Raw genomic sequence first — 23,203 nt, 5'->3', positions numbered from 1 at the left:
TTGTCCCCCCAATTACAAGAGAAAGAAAAAAGGTTCTTTGCAAGGTGTGAGTGACCAAGTTGCTAGTTGATTGGAATTTGGGGGCTTATGGTGCAAATTGCTTATCTCTCCAACATTTTCCTTTCTTGTCAATCTCAATGGGTTTGACGAGAAGATGTCCACTCACCACCAGTGGTATCAATCAATCGAAACTAGGCATAAAGCAAAGCCAAGGAAGATGTTGGAAGAAGCTTCTTTTATGTCCACCATTCCCGCAGGGCATATATCAGTAAGTGGTATCTTCACTTCCTACCCTACCCCAATGAAATGCTCTCTCTCTCTCTCTCTCTTGTCTCATGGGCCAATTTTGGCCTTATAAGACGTTAATATATCTTTCTTTCTTTCTCATAAGAGGACCGTATTTATGTACGTATAGAGAGAGTTACATGCGTACGGTATGAGAATACATAAACATAATCGAATACATACAAGCGGAATCCCTCCACAGATAAATATGTAAATACATACGTATTCTCATCTTTCTTTCTTTCTCTCTCTCTCTCTCTCTCACACACACACACACACACATAGAGGGGACTCGGGGAGCAAGCAGTGCAGTATGCACTTGCTCACTCTTCTCCTTCGCATCCATCCATCCATCCATCCATCCATCATCAGTCGCTACAGAGCTTTTACTCCATCCATCCCTTTTCTTTCGCTTTTCTGCCTTTCCATATCTTCCTTTTTATTTATACTACCACTACTACTACTGCTGCTGCATTTAATTCATAATTCCCTTTCTCTCTTCTACTCTACTCCCTACTATTTTTTCTCTTTAAGCAAGCAAGCAAACAATGTAACCCCCCCCACCCCCCCCGCCCCCCAAAAAAAAACAGGTCCTAATTTAGGGTAGGGCTAAACCCTGATTTCCTTCCTTCCTTCTACATACATAGTCCGTTATACCCCTCCTTGAGATATTTTATGATCATGGTTACTCTACTTCCACTGAAGCTCAGACTCGTCGTAGTTATGATTATTGCTAATTAGCAATGGCATCTTCTTCTAAGAATATCTGTGAGCAAAAGAAGAAGAAGAAAACATACAAACCACGCAGATCTATTTCTTCTGAACAGATTGATTGCTCCCCACAACTCCTCTCTCATCCCTGGAAGAGCCCTAATCCTAATTGCTTCAATAGCAACAGAGAGAACATAAAAAATCTGAATCATCATTCAAGCAATAAGTCTTACACTACTACTAGCATTCCCTCTAATTCTTCTTCTTCTTCTTCTCCTCCTCCTCATTATCATCACAATACCCTTGATAATCACTGCCAAGCTAGGTTCACTTCTCCTCATTCTTGCTTGGCCCCACAACCTTCTTTTATGTCCACCCTTCCTGCCGGCCATCATAGTTTAGCCTTTTGCGTGAATAGAAAATTTTGTGTTTCCTCCTCCTCCTCCTCCTCCTCCATTGTTTCAGATCTCACCTACAATAAATATCTCCAATCTTCATCGTTGTTGTCGTTGGTATCGTCATCATCATCATCATCATTGTCATCACCATCACATTCTTCTTCTTTTACTGATCCTTCTGATACCATAATGACGATGAATTACGAGCAAGATTCAGTTCCCCCTCAAATATCTCTACTCCCTCCTCCTCCCTCTATGATTATTAATGCATACCAAACGGTCACATTCTCTAGAACCCAACCAAACCCGTTTTCCTCTGATTTATGCTCTACTAAGGCTGGAAGACAACCCTATGGATCCATTCCCCAACCTAACCCTTCTTCCTCTTATTCTCCAGCCTCTAAGCCTCCACTGTTAATGAGAGGCCACCGGCGTTCACAATCACATACTGAAATCCCTTGCCATTTCTCCACACCTACACTTGATTCCGAACTACCTGTAGAATCCATGAGATTGTTTAATGCCAAGAAGCAAGCTCCTGAAGAATCTCAAAGATTGTTTGAGGATCACAAATTAGAACAATCTGAAGCCGAACCTGGAACTTTAATCAGCAAGAGCAATGTTAATCTAAAGCCATTACTACTGCCACATCCGGGGTTGTGGCCGAACTCCACCCATGGCATTGTTAATATGGCAGACGATCACCATCATGTGAAACCGGAGCCACACTGGGATGGTGATAAATCTAGTATGGACTCTGCTGATGGTGACGGTGGTGATGATTACTTCTCTATGTATATTAACGTGGATAAGATTGATAGTACCCTAGGTGATATGCTGCTGGAAGCATCAGAGAAAGAATCTATTATGAATGAGAAACCAAACAATGAAATTAAAGGACCCAATACGGGTCCAGAATTGATGCAAAAATCCCAAGAACAAGTTGAAGAAGAAGAAAACCAAGATGATGATGATGATGATGATGATGAAGAAAAAGAAGGAGAAGAACAAAGCTTTGTTGAGAAAGAAGAAGAGGAGGATAGGTCCAAGATGTGGAAAATGAGAGGTAAGCCCAGAAGTAATAATAATAATGAAGATGTAAATAATGTAACTGTGGAAGAAGAAGAAGAAGAAGAAGAAGAAGAGAGAGGAGGAGAGAGTTGCAATTCTATCGGGACACAACGATCTCACCATTCGAGAAGTGCTTCGATCGATAGTCTTCCTTCATCTTCTTCTTCGAGAGCTTTAAATAATAATGATATTATGGATCAGAGCCAACAGTCTAGTGCTCCCATGTTCCAAGGCGGGAAAGGTAGGCATGGGCATGGGCATAGCCATTCCATGGATGGCAACCTTACTAGCAATGTGAGTCTTGACATCGCCCACTTCTTCGATGAAGCTGACTTGAAGAAAATCATGGGAAATGAGAAGTTGCTGGAGATTGCGCTGGCGGATCCGAAACGGGCAAAAAGGTATATATTATGTAACAACAAAAGTCAAGTTCTGAGCTGGGCGGATAGAGAGAGAGAGAGAGAGAGAGAGAGAGAGAGAGAGAGAGAGATTATATGTGGGTTCTTTCATAGCTAGAAGCGAAGAAGCAATGGCGCCACATAATCAATCAATCCCTCACACCCTGCCTGCCCCTTCTTAGCATATCCTCTTAGCTCATCATGCTGCGTAGGTAGTAGGTTCTTCCACTTCCACTGTCCACATGCCACTTGTGAACATGGGATGGGGATTCCAAAACTTATGTAAAACATGAGAGAGGTAAACAAACCCATCACGTACCCAACCTACATATGATACATGTATGAAAATCATTGCAAGCTCATGCTTTTGTCCTCTCTATTTAGAAGAACATACTTAGGAGGGAGATGTGGGTGTTTTCCACAAATGGATTTGAAATGTCTAAATTTCTTTTGTGGATCCTTAAAATTATCTGCAGAATTCTAGCTAATCGACAATCGGCTGCTCGGTCGAAGGAGCGGAAGATGAGGTATATTGCAGAGCTCGAACGGAAGGTCGAGACATTGCAGACTGAAGCAACTACTCTATCTGCACAACTCACTATGATACAGGTAGTAACAAAAGCTGTTCTTCAATGGAGTTATTTCATGCATGCTTGTTTATATGCAATTAAAAGTGGACTTTGGGAGAGTCGATATTCTAAACTTCCCCAGGTTATTCAATTTTTGCTTCTTGGACTTCCCAGAGATTAAGACCTTGCCTAAAAAGTAAACCAGGAATCGAATCTACAAATTCTTGTATCACTATCTCTTGCACTTTTACACCAGATGATAAAATGGAGCCTAGTGCACGAGGGGGATAAAGGGGCGAACCAATCAGCATACTGAAGTTTTTTTGTACCACCTTCAAATTTTGGATAAAGAATTTTCCATTAGGCAAATTATATTCATAATGTAGTTTCTCGGTTAGAGACATCCCAGCCTTTGATTGACAGGGCTTTATGCCCTGTCATAGTGGAATAATCGTGAGTGAGTCATTCATCTCCAATGTTGGTGGTTAGGGTTAGGTATTGTGTCCCTCCTGATGGGATGAGTCGGCGGCCAAATTCTGGTAGGTTGGTTGGATCGACCAGTCAGGTCGACTTATTTGAGGGGCGACCGAATTGTAGGTCATTGAGGGCCGACCTGTCGGATCGACCAGATGGTCGAAAACAGGGTCCGACTGCCCGGTTCCGTTCTGTCGACCAATAAACATATAAGTATGTATATGTAAGTTAGGGAAAACTGGTTTTCTTTTATTGCTGAGTGTGAGAAGCAGAAATATAGAGAGCGAGCGCACGTGAGCAGAGCGATTGAGACAGTGCGAAGAGGGAAAGAAAGTGGTAAGACAGTACATGTGAGCGACTGCGAGCTGAGAGAGTCCAAGAGAGAGTGTGCGAGAGACAGAGAGGAAGAAGAAAACAAAAGGAAGGAGGTGAAAGAGGCAGACAAACGAGGTAGGTTTGCTGGATCTGGCTGTAGGAGAGATAGGTAGTGGAAAAGGGAAGAGAGAGAGAGAGAGAGAGAGAGAGTAATTCTATTATATGATAACGCCCTACAAATTACATAGCATGGTGGTGGCTTTATAAGACCTCCACCGAGACGGTTTCCTTCTCATCATCAAGTTACTAGTAACGAATAGTAATTCTATTAATTTAGTTATTTAATTATTTTGCTTATTATTATTATTTTCCACACTCCCCCCTAAGCGAAATTTTGTAGAAGTTGAGTTTTCATCACTTAATTCAACTTGCTTGCAACAAATAATGTGTTTAGAATGTTGGAGAGGTTTCGTTAAAAAATCAGCCCACATATGATGAGTGGGAGCAAACTTAAGTTCTATTTCCTTCGTTTCATGAGATCATGAAGAAAGTGACGTGTCAAATTCACATGACGTATGTTGTTGCTCATCTTTGGATTGTTGGCTAACTTGATAGAAGATTCATTATCACAAAACAACGTCACTATTGGAATAGTAAATAGTTTAAATTCTTCGAGCATAGCTTTAATCCATATACCTTCTTTAGCCGCTAAAGTTGTGACAACATATTCAGCTTTGGTGGATGACAATGCTATGGTAGTTTGTTTCTTCGACTTCCATGAAATTGCAGCACCAGCTAGTGTGTAAATATAACCACCTGTTGATTTACAGTCGTTCACATCTCCCTCCCAATCGGTAGAGAGTACCATGATGCCGACTCATCAAATTTGACATCTTGGCTCACTCTAACTTGTTTTGTTCGGGGTTATAGCACTTATAACCCTTTTGCTCATGTGAGTAGCCAACGAGGATGCCCTTCTCCGACTTCGGGTCCAGCTTTCTCTGCTCCTCATCCGGTACATGCACATAGGCTATGCTATCGAATACTCGGAGGTGTCTTAAATTTGGCTTCTGCCAGAAATAGAGCTCGTGTGTTGACACCTTATCCCCGATCCAATTTTGGATGTAGAGGACCGTCCGGACCGCCTCGACCCAGTAGAACTTGGGCATGCTCTTCTCTACTAGCATTGCCCGTGTCGCCTCGACGATCGACCGGTTCTTCCTTTCGGCCACACCGTTTTGTGCTAATGTGTATCGACAACTGAATTCCCTCAAAATTCTTTTCTGCTGAAGATAATTGTTGAATTGGCCGGAAAAGTATTCTTTTCCACCATCCAACTGCAGGCACTCGATCTTTCTCTCTGTTTCCTAGTCAACAAGACTTTGCAGGTTCCAGAAACAGTAGAAAATTTTGCTTTTCCTTTCGATCAGGTAGATCCATGTGTGTCGACTGTAATCGTCGAGGAAGGAGACGAAATATTGGCTCCCGCCAAGCCTAACGTTCTATGCCGGTCCCCATACATCCGAATGTATCAAGTTGAGCTTGTTACAGCTCCAGTTTCTTTCGATGGGGAACGGAAGCCGATGCTGCTTCCTGAGCTAGCATATTTCACAAATTTGGGCCTTCCAACCACTAAATTTCGGCAATCCAAAATTTGTTTCAATGGTAGGTGTTGAAGCCTCTAATAGTTGACGTGGCCGATCAGCTTATGCCACATGTCGATATTTGGCTCGACCTTCTGACCTTTCGTGAACAGAGGGTGCCGACTTCATTGGTGTTGAGGATAAACATCCTCCCGTCTTGGCGTCCTTGCACGATGATTTGGCCTTCTTTCTCGATGAAGTACTCGAGGTGCGTAAACTGCACTTGCATCCCCTAGGTCGACGATTTGTCCGATCGACACCAAGCTCTTTGTTATTGTCGAAATTGTTACTCCTTGGGGCAAGACTAGCCCTAACACAGGGTGTCCCTCTAGGACACTTCACCAAAGGGGTGGTGCAAGTGGGGTATGCGTAGACCGTGATACAAACGTATTCCTAACCGGCTACTAACCAGTGTGGTTAATGATCGTAATACACACGTAAGATAAAATTATAGATAAAATTATTATTAGAGAAGAAAGAGGAAAACTATGTATGATGGTGTGGTTATCCAATATCATGTTTATAGTCACTCCATGGGTGTGCGGTGTGCCCAAAGAAACCATTGCATGAGCGGTTTGGCCACATTGGGCTTTGTACTATGGAGTGGTAAAGAACCTACTAAAGTAAGAAACTAGTGCTCATCTACATGTTATAGTGACAAAGACGAAGGATTCAAGGGCAAAATGTAAAAGGGGCAATTGATGAAAGATTTTCTACAGGAAAGTAAGGTTACTAGGCCAAAGAAAGACTCACACAATCCTTCTAATTTAATCATAAAAACAATTGTATGTTTTTTCAACCTACTCAGCAAGTGGGGTATGCGTAGACCGTGATACAAACGTATTCCTAACCGGCTACTAACCAGTGTGGTTAATGATCGTAATACACACGTAAGATAGATTCTATTAAGCACAGAACAACAATTAACTAAAACTTCAAAGATTAAACAAGATGTAGAACAACAACACTTTCATTACTAAACCTCTATCTGATTACAATCTAACCGGGTCCTTTTATAGGTCACCGGCTCTGGGTACGAACCGGTGCCAACCGGCAACCGACCACAAACCGGTCCGGATCCGGATCGGCATACTGATTCTGGGTCCGTCCATTCGCTTCTCAAAATATATACTAATTATAGGTAACAACTCCTGGTTCTAAAATTATTATCCCTTTCCCATTTTGGACTTTATCTGACTTTTAAGTCTTTGTCGGTCAACACATGGCACGCCCGTGGGACAGTACCTTCTATGTCGAATCCCACGGTTCGCCCTTCAATCTTCCTCCAAAATGTCAAGAATGCTCTGGTCCAAGGGTTCTACATGCTCCTCAGGTAGCTGCTTCGTCGTCTGCTGCTAGTGCTGCTGCGCTTGCTCCTACTGCTCTGGTCTCTTCGGTTTCACTGGTTTCGAGGCTTCCGGTTTTGGTTCTGTTGGTTTGGGCTCCTCCTGCTCCTGCTGCTCTAGTCTTTCCCGTTCCACTAGCCTCGAGGCTTTCGGTTCTGGTTCTGTTGGTTTGGGCTCCTCCTGTTGATGGTTTTCGTTGTCTAGGTTTTCATCCTTCGGCTACTCCTCTGGAGTTTTGTTCAACTGGCTTCCCCCAATTTCGGTTTCATTCGGCCCCTGCTCCGAAGACTACTCTTCGTCACTGATATTGATCGCCGCAGTTCTTCTGGCCACCTCTTGCCGTCGTCATTCTCGTTTATACCGCTCGAACTGGAGTTGTGTATCTAGTTTGTCGTTGTCCAGCTATTCCACCAATTGCCTCACCGCTGCCAATTGTTCCCCTGCTAACGATAAGAAGTCGTTTGACAATTCCTCCCTTATGGCTACAATGTTCTCCTCGTCCAGTTTATAGAAATCGTCGTCGTCCTTCCTCTGGTTCTCTGCATCCGCTCTCAGCAATTGTAACTCCGCTGCATGCTTAGCCCATTTAGACCACCATTGAACCGAACTTTCTTCCACCAGTCTCTTCGTCTGGTTTCTCCATGTCAGCACCAGATCACGGATTCACCCCAGCCCCATCTTTGACTTATTCTTTGCGGCCTGGTTTTCGTCCTTCAATTGTTTGATATAAGGCTCGCGGTTGCCGCTTCTTGGCTTCTGTAGTGCATGAGCTGTGTTTGATAGGTAGTCAGAACTTTGTTCAGAGCCATTGTAGCGCGTTCCGTTGCCTCAGAGTGCTGCCGGGTCAGCTCCATCCGTTCTTTCGCTGCTTCTGCTAGTCTTTTCGCTGCTTCAACCCCCTTTGACTGTTCCTCCTCTAGGGCCGCCGTTGTCCTGTTAACCTCATCCCGAAGTTCCCGTAACTTCTCTTGCTGCCGATCACTTTCGGTGATTTATTTCTTGTGTTCCGCATCCAAGTGTTTGTGATCCCGATGCAACCGATCAAAGTCGTCCATTTTTTGTTTTAGCCTTTGATTGATCAGACGGCGAGCACGGTCTTCCCGGTCCTTTTGTTGTCGGAGCTCTTCGTTGAGTCGCTCGATCTCTACTTCCGCGGAGCGCCGGAGTTTGTCCTTTTCCAGAAGGAGTTTTTCGTTTTCTTCCTTCAGTCGGTCATATGCTTGATAACTGTTTCGCAGGCTTTCTTCGGCTTGTCGGAGGCTTTCGGCTAATTTCTTTTGTTCTTCCTCCGCCGCCTTCTTCCCTTCATGTTCTCTATAGCTCTAAAGACCTCTTGGGCTTCCAATTCTTCCTTCAGCGTGACGAGTTCTTGTTCATGTGCCTTATTCGTATCTGAGACTGTTTCAGCCACCAGTGTCTTATTATTCTGAACACTCACCGGTGCCACCGGTTCTAATTGTTTCGGTCCTTCGATGACCAGCTTAGCCGCCTCTTCTCTTGTCTTTTCCATTTCTTGTTCCATGCTTTGGATTCTTGACCGGGCTATCTCTAGTTCTTCGGTTGTGGCGAGCAACCGGTTCACATGTGGTCTTTCTTCTACTTCTATGTGGCACAGCACCTCGACCACTTGTTCTGCTATCCACCGTAGCCATTGGCTACTGGTGCTTTGTTCTTGTGCCAATTCTGGTCGTGGTGTGGCTTCCTCACTCGTCGGGAACCTATTCTGGGTAGTTAGCGGCAATTCTTGTTCTTGTTGTTGCTGCTGCGTCGACGACACCGGCAATTCAATCACCGGTTTTTGAACATCCGGTTCCGTTATTTCTTGCCGCACAGGTGCTTCTAACACTGGATCTGGTTGAACTGGTTCTAACTCCTTCCTTGGCTGTGGCTCCTCGAGGCGGGGCTTTGGTATACTATCCTTTACCGAACTTGATTCCTCCCCTTTGTCGCCCTCGTCGCATGTTTGTTTGTGACGTAATAGGTGCTCAACAAGTTCTTCTTCTTGCTCCTCGTCTAGGGTTCCACGATTGATTAACGCCGCCAAGGGGTCTTGCTCCTGTTGTTGTTCCGATTGCTGTTTCGGCTGGTGCAGCTTAATTTTTAAGGGTCTCACCGGTGTTTCCACCTGTGTCTCCTTCTATGCCGTACGCTTCCGATTGGGCTGCTCCTTCGCCTTTTGTGAGGAGCCGACCGCTTTCCATCTGATCGCTTGTTTAGGTAGGAGTTGTTGCCTTTTTGAAGATTGGTTGGGGGTTGATTTAGTCGGTCTCCCCCGCTTCTTTGGTTGTATCGGCTCTACCGGCGGTGCTAAAAGAGTGAACCATTGTGCCACCGCCGTCCACATCTTCTTGCCATCCTTTACTGAGTCTATGGCTGCGCTCAAACTGTCAGCGATGATCACTGGCCAATCCACATGTACTCCCTCATAAGTCGCTATAATAAAACCGGCTCTGTTCTTTGGCATAGCCGGGGGTCAAGGGTGTACATGCCCATACTCATGAAGCACACGAACGACTTCTCGGAATAGAGTGCCCTCGTCGCCTTGCGTGCGGTATGCCTTGCTGGCCAGGAAGTACTCACCGAAGAACTTCGTGAGCATCTCCGGTGAAGGGTTGTCGATTGAGAATAGTCCGCCCTCCCGTAAGTCGGTCATGGCACAGATGGCCTCTTGTGTGATGACCTCCGTATCGATCTCCTGCACGACTTTCTCCGCCTCGCCGTGCGGAGGTGCCTCGACGATTCTTAGGAACCCTTCCAACCCATGTTGCTTGAACCATTTCTTGGTCGTTTTCGAGAGTGCCATGTGTTCCATATCGTCGTCTGAGTCTATGGGACTTGGTAGAATTGGTATGTCTGTGCGTTCTTCTTGCGTTCATCTCATCACTCTTAATCGCCTGTGTGCGCTTAGTGCTCTATTCTCGTGAAATGAGAGGGACTCTGCGAGGCAGAGGTTTTGTCTCTCCATGCTTGGCGCCTTTTCTCGATTCCCTTGCATGCACGTCGTGTAGTATTATAGCAGTCGGTTGACACATGGTGGGCTTTTAAATAGGCTTTAATTAGCCACCAACCACACACCTTTTCAAAGTGCCCATTCTATTGTTTGACTTCGGCCGCATTCTGCTCATTCGCCTTCTCTACCCATTCGGTGGCATGTTTCCGGATAGCCTCTTGTGCTTCCCACTCCGTCGTCTTTCCTTTTGACCTCGTGGTGACTTGCTTTATATCCGCGAGCTTTGATACCACCATATTGACTGTCGGTCATTTTTCGTTATTTTTCATCGGGCATTGGTTGTTGTAATGGCCTTCTTGCCGGCAATAATAACAATACGCTTTCCGGGTATTGCTGGATTTTGCTTTTGGCCCGATACTTGGTTAAAATCCTATTGCCGGTCGATTAGGCTCTTCCATTCGTCTTTGTTCTAGTTGGGTGCCACTCAAGCCTCTCTCCAGCTCTCGTGGGTATTCCTTTGCCAGTTCCCGACGCTCCTCCTTTCGGGTGTTTCGTTTCTTATTAAAACGTCGATGATTCTTGTGTCCCTGTCGGCGGCGATCTTCGTAATCCCCGCACTGATCCTCTCTCCTCCGGTTGTAACTTGGAGAGTGATCACGATCAGAACGGTCACCATTATAATCCCGGTACCTATCGTACCAGTCCCGGTCATAAGTGTCCCTTCTGTTGCTATACCGGACATCCTGTACTGGCCGGTAATGCTCGTCTCGATGCCAACGTTCTTCTTCCTCTTCCCGGTTGCTGCGGGTATCGATTTGTCTTACCGGTGCCGCTTGCCGGTTCAATAAGTTATATTCGCATTGGTCCATTGTGTGCGACCTGGAATGGCATAACATGCACTGTGACCGCATGGTACATTCTATTGCAAAATGCCCGGCATTGAGACAAGGCGTACATTCTATAGCTTGCCGAAAACCTAGGTCTTAGTCTATCGGTAATGCTCGCTAGAGTGGCCCCATTGTTAGCCATGAGCCTGTTTTCTCCATCTCCCTGACCCGTCTATGACTTGGTCGATCGTGCTAGTGCGGAAATCAATGATTGCGCACACCGTACGCAGGGGTTCCTAGAGTGCTGCTAGGAATATTGATTTAGCCTTTGCTTCCGGTGATGCCTGACTTAGCTGGCTGTGCATCCGCTGGAACCGGATTACGAATTGCTGAATGGTTTCTGTAGGTTCTTGCCGTATGGTGTAGAATAGGCCGACCATCTCTCGTTGATCCACTTCCTTGTGGAAGAAATGTAAAAATCTGGTTTTCAAGTCCTCAAACGTAGTGATGGTACCGGGAAGGTGCGTCACGCGCCATCGCGCGGTTGGTCCTTCCAAAGTCATGCCGAACTTTGCAATCTTCGATCGTTTTGCTTCAGTGGCGTTTAAGTGCTGTGACACATGGTTTGCTTCCCATGTTTGTAAAAATGCATACACATGGGCTTCCGCGTCTGGATCATCCCCGTACCTGGGATAGTGGAACGACATATCGTTATCTGGTGTCAGAACTCGAGCTGGTGGTAAAGGAGGTCTCTCCTCCTCTTTTGTTGGAGGCTGTGTCAAAGGTTTTTCCTCCTCTTTTTTCGGAGGCGGTGTCAAAGGTCTTTCCTCCTCTTTTTTCGGCGTCGAAGGTCTTCCCTCCTCCTTCAGAGGCTCGCGTGGTGGTGTCGGAGGTTGATCCGCCTCGTGCCTTCCTGAAGCTTCCAATTTTGTTATCGCCGGTTCTGGTGTCGGTATATTATCCGATTCTTCGTTCTCCGGTCCGTCCGGGGTGTCGTGATTGTTGCGGTAATTCGAATGTGCGTTGTACTCGTCGTCCGAATCTGATTCAAACGCCGAAAATGGTTCTAAATCACCTTCTCCCGCTGCTAATGCCTGCAGGATGGATTTCGCTTCTTTCAGACTACTTAAACTGCTTCCTTCGTCTCGATGGGAATTTTGTTGCAAACGGAGTGACTCCGTGGCCACTCGCCGGATCACCTTTGAAAAGGATCGATCCGCGCCAATTTCTTCTGCCACCTGGTGGTACGCTTCGCGCTTCCGCAGTCTTTCGGCGAGTCGTCTCACTCGCTCCGTTGTTGGGTCGTTTGTTGGTCTAGTCATCCATGCGCCCCCCTTTTCACTGCGCTTGAGCAGGAATCGTGGTCGCCAAAAACTATGTTACTCCTTGGGGCAGGACTAGCCCTAACACAGGGTGTCCCGCTAGGACATTTCACCAAAGGGGTGGTGCAAGTGGGGTAGGCGTAGACCGTGATACAAATGTATTCCTAACCGGCTACTAATTGGTGTGGTTAATGATCGTAATACACGCGTAAGATAGATTCTATTAAGCACAGAACGACAATTAACTAAAGCTTCAAAGATTAAACAAGATGTAGACCAACACTTTCATTAATAAACCGCTATTTGATTACAATCTAACCGGGTCCTTTTATAGGTCACTGGCTATGGGTACGAACCGGTGCCAACCGGCAACCGACCACGAACCGGTCCAGATCCGGATCGGCATACTGATTCCGGGTTTGTTCGTTCACTTCTCAAAATATATAATAATTATAGGTAACAACTTCTGGTTCTAAAATAATTATCCCTTTCCCATTCTGGACTTTATCCGACTTTTAAGTCTTTGCCAGTCAACAAAAACGTGAAGCACATTCATAAGCTTCCCTTGTTGTCCAACATGACTCATGGGAACTTATCCGACATGCACTATCAGGTGAGGGGTGTCGTCTCTAGTTTCGACAACTCTCAATTGTTTCGGTTTTACCAGATACGAGAACCATTCTTCATGGCTTGTCATATGGTTGGATGCTCTGGAATCCACGTACCACACTTCCTCCGATCCAGAAGTCCTTAGTGACATGTACTTCAATGAGCCCTTTTATACAAGTCCTTAAAATGATTGACATGTACTTCAATGCTTATACGAGTGACTGACACTAACTCCTAGAAATATGCCTACATACTACTAGGCTAGGATCATAGACCTATAACGGTCTACCGGTTATAATTCGATCCGGCTCTGGCTTATTCAGTCGATCTGGATCCGGTTGAGCTTGTTTGCTCAACACATCTCTTATGTCTTTATCATCATCCATTTCTTTTTCAACAAGATGGGCTTGTACACACCTCCAAGGTTGATAATTCTTGAAATTTGACTTTGAGCGACAATCTTTTGTTGCATGATTAGTACGTTTACATATTTTACAATAGTGTTGAACCGAATTCCTCCTGGTTTAGTGTTTTGATCTATCTTTATCCATGGCTTTGAGCTTTCTCCTCTTTGGTTGAACCTTTTGTTTTTGTATGCTACCATTGCCACGCTTGGAGTTGAATTTGAAGTCCTTTGTGAATGCATTATTTCTTCTTGTCTAATATTTGCAAGAAGATCAATTAAAGTTGGACAATTCATTGATTTTTTGGTGGTTATGAAAGTGGACCACGAGTGTTGGGAATTTGGAATTGAATCGAGATGATTTGAACTTCAAGCACAATTAACACTAGATGAAAATGAGAGTACACCAAAATTTTTAAAGTGGAAAACCCAAAATATGGAAAAAACCACGACAACCTTAGGTTCCAAACAACTTCACTATATTTTGGAGTACAACGGAATACGACCTCACTAGAGGAATGTATCTACCTTAAGGCAATGGCCTTGGTTACAACCTTCACCCAATCGGGTGGATAGAATAACAAAGATATTAAACTGTGTACGACCTCTCTAGGTTATGACTAGAGGAACGTACAAACCATCCTTGGCTACACAATAGTAGGTACAAATGAGTACGGACTCTTTGGGTTTTGACTAGAGAAAATGTCCTAGTCTCAAGGCAACAACCTTGGCTACAATCTTCACCCAAGTGGGTGGATAATACAACAAGCACAAGAAATGTGCTACCCTCAAGTCAACGACCTTGGCTACAATCGTCACCTGATTTGGTGGATAAACCAACAAGCAATAATCAAGATTATAAATCCTCACCCAACTGGGTGGATAAACCAAGAAATGTGGATAATACAAGAAATGTGCTAGCCTCAACCTCAAGTCAACAACCTTGGTTGCAATCGTCACCCGATTTGGGTGGATAATACAACAATAAGCACAAGAAATGTGCTACCCTCAAGTCAACAACCTTGGCTACAATCGTCACCCGATTTGGTGGATAAACCAACAAGCAATAATCAAGATTATAATTCCTCACCCAACTGGGTGGATAAACCAACAAGCAATAAACAAGATTATAATTCCTCACCCAACTAGGTGGATGGAAAAACTAAGAAAAACGGAAATAAGAAAAAACATAAACGAAGAAACCTGATACAAGTAGACAGGATAGGTGATGTTCAATCATGGTTCTCTGACAACACGAACAACCCCTCGTAGGTCTCTGTCTCTATATTGGTAGAACACTCTTCCTCTTGCTCACTCTTTCATTTTTTGTTTTTCCTTTCTCTCTCTCTCTCTCTCTGTTTTTTTGTTTTCTCTCTGTTTTTTGATTTGCTATATATTCTCAGAAAAACCAACCCCCACTCTGTTTCCTCCTCCGTTTATGTTTTTCTCCTTGTTGTCCAATGTCTATGTACTTGTGTTCACACACACACACACACAAAAGACACACACCAAAGAAAAAACATACAAAAGAAAAAAGAGCATACATATATAAATATATAAATATGATTATAAGTAATTATAACTTATATCCTTCTTGGCCCTACACACATTTGGCGCTCAGCCGACTCTCAATCGGCTATATGCTCAGCCGACTGCTGACACACAACCGATTCTCAATCAACCCTTTAGCTCTCAGCCGGCACAAATGTTGTGGGCTCCACTTGAGTGGACAAGTCCCAACAATTCTCCCCCTCCATCTCAAGTGGGGGGCACAAGTAGGTTTGTCTTGCAGACTTCAAGCTTCTCCAAAGCTTTCTGTTTCTCCTCTATGTAAGAACATCACATAATCATGTGAAGATCATCTACATCTCATAGACCTCACCTCTTCCACCTTCGATTGCCACGCTTGGAGTTGAATTTGAAATCCTTTGTGAACACACTATTTCTTCTTGTCTAATATTTGCAAGAAGATCAATTCAAGTTGGACAATTCATAGAGTTTTGGGTGATTCTGAAAGTGGACCACGAGTGAGGAAGAGCACCAAGAAGGAGAATCTTTTGTAATTTACCATGGATTTCCAATCCCGAAGTTAACACATCATCTAATTTCTTTTGCCATATTGAAAGAAATTCACCAACCGGTTGTTCATCAATCATTTTATAGTTGACGAGCGCTTGAAGTGTATGAGCATGTTGGGCATTGTAAATAGTTTGCAAATGCACCCACATTTCTTGGGCCGTCTCCATTTTTCTCAATGTTTCGCCGGTGCCATTGCTTATGTGTATAAGAATTTCCATTCTTGCGCATAAGTCTTTCTCCTCATACTTGTCACGATCTTCTCCTTTTTCCGGTTTTGTTGATGATCCTGAAACTATATCCCAAAATTTATTATATTTAAAGAGTAATTCTAATATTACCTTCCATATTCGATAATTTGTGACTGATAATTTTTCGATTGTAAATTTTCGCATGTTGAGTTGCAACGACGATATACATTGTGCCATTATTGCAGAGGGTTGTCTGGATCAACGCACGACAAACACAAAATTGTCTTTCGTTATTTGACGAATTTTGACACTACGAATATGATTCTTTTTGTATGGGCATAAAGGTTAAATTATGTTAATGGCATACCTTTTGAAAATTTAGAAAGATAGAGGCCATGAGATACCATCTTTATAACCTCCTAGTATCTAAAACATGAGATGGCCTTACGGTTTGTGTCCCTACCATGCAAACATGCAAACAAACCACAAAAGACTTGAGTCCTACCTAGTGTTGGGCAAAGTTTCTAGTCCCTATCGGAATTTTTCCTGCTTCTTATGATCCTAACCAGAAATTAAATTTTTTTTGACTGGCCACTTTCCTATGAGTGATTATGTCAACCGAAACATGTTAAATTTATTTTTTGCCACATACCAAATTTTTTTTTGCCACATCCTATTATATGAAACTAATCAATGTAAGATCTTAATCAAATCCACAACCTTTTATCATGTTATCTTTTCTTGATGACCTATTTACCATTGTGGTGGCCAAAGACTTAGACGTCCTTGGCAGCACATGAATGTTTAAGGCTTCAATATTATTCATAACTTGTCTATATCTAAGTTGTGTACAAACAACAATGTATAGATACATTTCTAGGAAATTAGCCTCTCCTATCCACGCAAAAAATCATGGCATTTGGTACTTTGGTTATATACATACTCAAAATCAAAATGATTGAAAAGCCATTATTCCAATAATGGTTGTTTAGGCCTATCAATTTTTTCCTGGCCTTATTTGGGTTGTCTATCAACAATTTCTGGCTTTGTGAATTCATTGAGCTCTGCAATGAGAAAGAGGAACAAACCATACTTTTATATAGCTTTGAGCCACCACCAACATTGCCAATAAAAGAATAGTGACACATGCAATGGACACAAATAACATATTTTATTATTGCTCTTAGAGGACAAAATATGGCCTAGAAGGACCCAAAGTGAAACATTTTCAATATGTGGAATCGATTAGTGACTTTCATGAAATGGAATGAACTGAACTTAAGTCTTCATATCTCTACACATACACCATCTACAAGTGAAATAAACAAAAAAAAGCTAGATAGGAGAATGATATGATACTCACTCTAGTCAAACTCAAGAGCCGAGCAACTAATGTAGATCTCGTTGGTGATACAAAAGAAACAACGTCTCTAGTTCTGCTCTCGTTCAAATCAATAGATAAAAAATTTATTAAATTCAATTTATCTTTCCCAAAAGAACTTGTTTTTTAAATTAAGGCATTCTTTAAACGAATGATTTTTAATATGCAAAATTAAAATTTCACTTTCTAGGCATTACCTTTTACGAACATCCACATATTCATCTGTCTCATCAACAATCTTTTCCTGCATTATTATTAACCCACATAGGTGCATGAGATGAAAGAAACAAAGCACCCCATAGTTGAGATGTATGTGCAAACTGCTTTGAGTTTAATACACAAATGAATTAGCTGCATTAAGGCAAACACGAAAACATACCTCTTTTGGTTTGATGAGTTGAGGGTTCCTTCTGTATTTGCATAGATCGAAAGGCTATCAAACATATCATAATCTCCACAACATGAGTACCAATAGATGGCCTTATGTCCCACATCATTGTTATGTTGTTGACACAGAGACAACATATTAAATCAGTGTCCATATTAACTACACAAAATATCAGTTGCCTGTGGGCAATAACCAATTGGAGCACGGTACATATATCTAAATTACATGATAGAAGTATTCCATCTCCATCATCTGGCCAACTAATTTCAGTTCCTGCGAAACAAGAAGAGATGAATTCATCTTCTCCAACAACAGTTAGAAATGGTGTGAAGCAGTATGTAATCATGTGGTTCATGCTTTTAAATAATCCTAACACATGATTCAACATGTTGACCCCCTCCCTTGTTCCTTGATAGAAATCCCGTCCCACTAATTATTGCTTCCAATTTCCTGTCCTTGTTAGCAAGTTGTAGCATCGACAATAAAAACTCTAAAACCTTGAGTACATTTAAAAAATTCATTATGATGATAAGATAAAACTAAAAAAATTGATCTATAATGAAGATAAAAACAAAAAATATTTCTAGTTACATAACAAAAATAAGGGAATGTTTAAAGGAAAACAGAATTGATTGAAGAAAATGATTTACTTTCTTCCTATCAAGACCAAATTTCTCAAATTTCACTGCTCCTTTGATGAGTACGCTATTTGTGAAGGGGTAATACAGACACGGGAAAAGAGAGGGAAAACAGGGGAAAAAGAGGGATTCGAGAGTAGGGAAACAGGGAAAAACACGGTGAAAAGAGGGATTCAAATGTAGGGAAATAGGGAAAAACATAGTGAAAGAGGGGGAAAGAGGGAAACTCGTTTGTTTAACGTTATTTTTTAAAACAAAATGCTTAACTAGCCGGTTACAAAAATATGAACCGGCTAGATTCCGGTTTTTTGGAAATTCTAGCCGGAATCAGTTCCGGCTCTCTCCCACCTTGGCCGGCAAAAGTCCCAACCTAACCGGAACATTGACACTGTTCCTGGGACTTTGCCCAACACTGGTCCTACCCACTTTTACCTCGCATACGAGTAAATTTTAAGAGACAAGAAAATCTTTCTTAGTAATGAGTGAAAAAATTTATTATAGCATTAAAGAGACAAGAAAATCTTTGTTAGGAATGAGGGCCGTTTACTATAATTGGACAAATAAGAAAACTTAATTATAATAAAATGAAATAAAATCCTAGTTAACAATAAAGAACACATGATAAAAAAATACACGTTACACATTCTTAGTTAGTAATAATGAGAAACAAAATTGTATCTGGCTTTCATTTCATGAAAAATATCCATATTGGATTGGGGTTGTGGTCCTAGTGTCGATGACATTAGTGACAAATAACAATGGTTCTTGTTGTCTTGGGTCCTTAGAGTCATGAATCTAGTCCACTATGGATGGGATGTTTGTTTGCTCAAGTATATCATGTTTGTTTGTTTTCCTAGCAGAATTCATGTTGGAAGAGAGAGATATGTTATCCTACCGTTGTATTTTTCTATTAGGACCACACCCAAATTGTGTAGAAACCATAGATTGCAGTATAAGGTCAAATATTACATCATTGCTTTTTCAAAGTTGTTTTCTTTAGGCCATACCATTTTTCTTTGATAAATTTGTTGATGGTTTGTCATATCATTGCTTTTTCAAAGTTGCCTGTCATACTGCTTCACTACATGGTTTTTGAAGATACATACAATGCCACTGCCTTAACTGATGCCTTAACTGAACCCATATTTCTGTGAGCCCTTTAAGCAATGCACCGATTTTCCAGTTGTATATACAAGCTTTGATGATGTAATACATAGAATATGTTTCTAAAAGATAAATCACCTTTCAATAATCAAATCTTTAGAGATTTTGTTTCATTTCTAGCCCTAATGATGGCACAATGTCTTTTTGATGTAGGATCACGTACAAGTGTCTTCATTGACATGCATCACACATGTTTGCCGGATTACATTGCTTTCAAGTAACATGGAATTCCCTAGACCATTAGTTAAACATTTGAGCTCAAAAGGGCCCTTTAGATTAAGGGGTGGATTTATGAACTGGCCATTATAAAGAGGTTCTGGTACTAGTTGGACCTACTTACTTTTTAGATGAACACCCATAATGTTTTCTTATGAAGTCCAATAGAGTTCTCATTTTGAACCTAGAATTGCCTCATTAAGTGTATTCAAAACAATGATCAATCTCATCGTAAGGTTTTGGATGCATGCATCATATAGATTTAGAAAATCTTCTTTTCTTGCTCATATTACAAGGCCCTCTTTTAAGGTCCACAATTTTCCTAACATGAATAATCTATCCATCCTCAAGACCTTGTTGCAGTGTCAAATTTCGCAAATGAATGTCAAGTGTAACATGACTTGTGCAAATGTTAGCTCTTCCTGGAGCCATAGGTTCTAAACTGAAACGGATAAATCAGCTAGATTGGGTCTACCTTTTGGCAAATTTCTAATGATACCTCAAAATTGTTGGACAAGTGTAGGGTAAGTAGGAAATTTTGAAGACGTAAAAAGGAATAGGTTTTTGTGCCAAAAGACCATTGCCAACTTGAAGAGATAAATACCCTTCTTGATATATACTTCTCTGTATGACATCACATTTTGACTTTAATATATAACCTCTAGACAAAAAAGCAATTTCCTTACACTTCTTCATGCAATTGCCCTGATCATTACTGTCAATAGTTTTGGTGATATAAATTCTTACTTCATTCAATTTTGCTGGATGTCCTCATGTTTCCCAACATTGTCTTTCTTTGCTTTGATGTTGATGTGAAAATCTGAACCTGTCTATATCTATCGTATTTTTGAGCTTCTATCTTTTGTCTTATGCTAGAATTGTAATATCCAACAGCAATCACGTTTAGCCAAACGTAGCCAATCTTCATTTTGACTTTTTCTAAGTAAATTATATTAGTATCCTTTTTTAGTGTATTTTTTAGTAAATGTTTCCTTAAATTTGTCTACCTTGAATTGAAACAATGACTTTATTTTATAGCGAATTGATAGAAAAAGAGAAGATAGGTATGATTAGCCTACCTTTAAACAAGCGAAATTATAGCTCAAAATACATGAATGTTTGCTTTCAAATACCCAAATCTTTAACAAATAATGAGAAATGAGCTTCAAATTTGTTTTTGTAATAGAGAGATTCTGCTGTCCTATCAAATGAGAATAATGAGCTGAAGCTTAGGCTACAATCTATGGAACAGCAAGCACAGCTTCGCAAAGGTGAGAATATGTTTGATTGTTCAAATGTTTCTGTGATTATTGCTTTAAAGCTAGTTACTGCGGATGCCATTGAAATTCCTTTCTCTCTCAATGTGATTGATGTTTGTATATGTAGTGAAATTGCAGCTTCAGCATTTGAAATGAATCCTTAAGCTGTATTTTGTATGTATGGTATGAAGCCATATCATTTCAAAGGATATTATTGCTTTAAAGCTAGTTACTGCGGATGTCATTGAAATTCCTTTCTCTCTCAATGTGATTGATGTTTGTATATGTAGTGAAATTTCAGCTTCAGCATTTGAAATGAATCCTTAAGCTGTATTTTGTATGTATGGTATATGAAGCCATATCATTTCCAAGGAGACTATGACTATGAGTATGGGTGACATCAGTAGATGTGAAAATGAAATCTTGAGATGTGTGTCTACAACATAAAAGTAATGTCAATGAAACTTCCGATTCTCAAATTTGATTGATTGTAAGACCTTAAACGTTTGTTTGTGTATAGTATGTGAAAAGAAGACGAGTGATTAAAAGCAGACATATTAACCTGAAATACAGCTTTAAATGAAGCATTGAAGGAGGAGGTGCAAAGACTAAAAATGCCAATGCCAACACAACCACCTGCGTCCTCAATGCAACAACAGCAACACCATCACTATCAACAACAACAACAACAACAAATGAGTTCACATCTGAAATTGCAACAAATTGAACATCATCATCATCATCATCAACATGAGAACCCCCCCACTCAACAAACTTTTGAAGACAAGTTTTCTGATTTGATGAACCCCTCGATGAACAAATCAGAGTCCCTTATGGATCCCATGGAGTGAGTATGAAAATCATCTTCTCCTTTGTTTTAATTTTGTTTCTTCTAGAGCCTCATTTTGTTTCTCATTACAGAGGAGGAGCTCATTCATCCTTCTATAAGCTTATTATTGTGATTTGTATACCAAAATTTACATTCTTTTCTATTTTGTATGGATTATGGTCCTCTTGCAATTTCATTCATTGCCATTCTTCTCCTTTGTTTGTGACGGAGAGTGAAGGGATAAATAAAGGTGATCATGATGATGGTAGTTCATCTTTGCTCTTTGTTATACGTCTTCTGGTTACTTAACCCAACTTTACAATTACATTTCCTTCATCATACTTACTCAACCCATGAATCCACAACACTTGTACTATATCCAAAATTGGATTAGAACTCGCGTGTCCAACCATGATTTTATATATAAAAAAGTGTTTACATGAGATGAGGTACATGTGGCATATCCTTCCATTATTCTTACTCAACCCATGAATCCACAACACTTGTACTATATCCAAAATTGGATTAGAACTCGCGTGTCCAACCATGATTTTATATATAAAAAAGTGTTTACATGAGATGAGGTACATGTGGCATATCCTTCCATTATTCTTAACTCTCAACGTCACACTCCTATATTTTGATAAGTGGACATGTCTAAATTCTATGTTAGATTCATACTACACTTGTATGTTTATATAGTTATTCATTGTATTTGTGAAGACCATTATTTTGGTTGATAACCTAACTAAAGCCTCGATCATCCACTTCAAAAATATGGAAAAAATGAATTCTTAACCAAAGGAGGGTACTCACAAGTGAGAACATATATTTAGATGATGATCGTACTATATCTCAAGTAACACATCCCAAAGAAAACATTGCACAAGCAGTCAACAAAAGAAAAGGACATAGGAAATTCATTAGTATAGAGAAGAGGGTTGCATGATAATCCATGGGTTATGAGGCCTTGAGCATGGCTATATGGAATTGCAATGGCTCTTTGAGGATAGTTGTTATGTATATAGAGACCCATCAATTTATTGCTAGTAGACTTCTCAATGTACAAGGATATAGATGGGAGTCAGGGTTATGTACGCATAACTCAGGTAGGGGAGGGTAGGTCACTTATGTTTACAAAACATAAGTGAAGGATATGTTCACTAATATTTTAAAGGGACAAATGTGACTGGATAGAGAGAATGATACGTGCATGGACTATCATGATCTTGACACGCAATTTAATAATATTATCAAGAGACTTTGATGCTTGAACTAAGGATAACAAAACAACTATATTTGGCAAAAGCGAAGCTATGTATAGAGAAGTTATGGCAAAAGTAGTTGGTCTAAAGCAACACGTGCAAGACATGAGTGAGGTAACAGAATATGGCAAACACTTTTTAGCCTTGGGAAGTGCATGTGGATTTGTGATATATAATGGTTTATCCCAATGGCCCATATTAGATGCTCGAACATGGTGGAACCTAAAAGGAGGTGCGAGCATTGTCAATTAATTGATGGATATCCATCTCTTACACCCAAAACAACATAATCCATTATCCTTGGTCGACCTATTGATTTGGCAGTAGATCCTGCACATCCACGTTGTTGTGATGTGATGTGCTGAGGGTGGGAAATGGGGGTGAAAATAGGATAAGGGATGGAGCGAAAACGTGAGAGGAAAAGGAAGAGAGAGAATGTGTACTATTGTCAGGAATAGTACTAAGATAGAGAGGG

At 41.3% G+C, this 23,203-nt stretch overlaps 1 protein-coding gene across 1 annotated transcript; it reads left to right on the top strand.

Annotated features, from left to right (window-relative positions):
* The first annotated feature begins 963 nt into the window (after positions 1-963).
* Positions 964-21,676, top strand: LOC147855391 (uncharacterized). The gene is made up of 4 exons (XM_087330773.1): positions 964-2,866; positions 3,340-3,472; positions 20,562-20,646; positions 21,208-21,676. Exons 1-4 carry the CDS (start codon positions 1,029-1,031, stop codon positions 21,483-21,485), a joined length of 2,334 nt encoding a protein of 777 aa, XP_087186899.1. The 5' UTR covers positions 964-1,028; the 3' UTR covers positions 21,486-21,676.
* Positions 21,677-23,203: the final 1,527 nt, after the last annotated feature.

This window comes from Azolla caroliniana, unplaced genomic scaffold (genome assembly GCF_043228905.1).
Source record: "Azolla caroliniana isolate FFs.n. ecotype wild unplaced genomic scaffold, voAzoCaro1.0.p SCAF_14, whole genome shotgun sequence".
Lineage (NCBI taxonomy): Eukaryota > Viridiplantae > Streptophyta > Polypodiopsida > Salviniales > Salviniaceae > Azolla > Azolla caroliniana.
The sequence above is the reverse complement of the archived record's forward strand: the minus strand, read 5'-3'. Positions and strand labels throughout refer to the sequence as shown.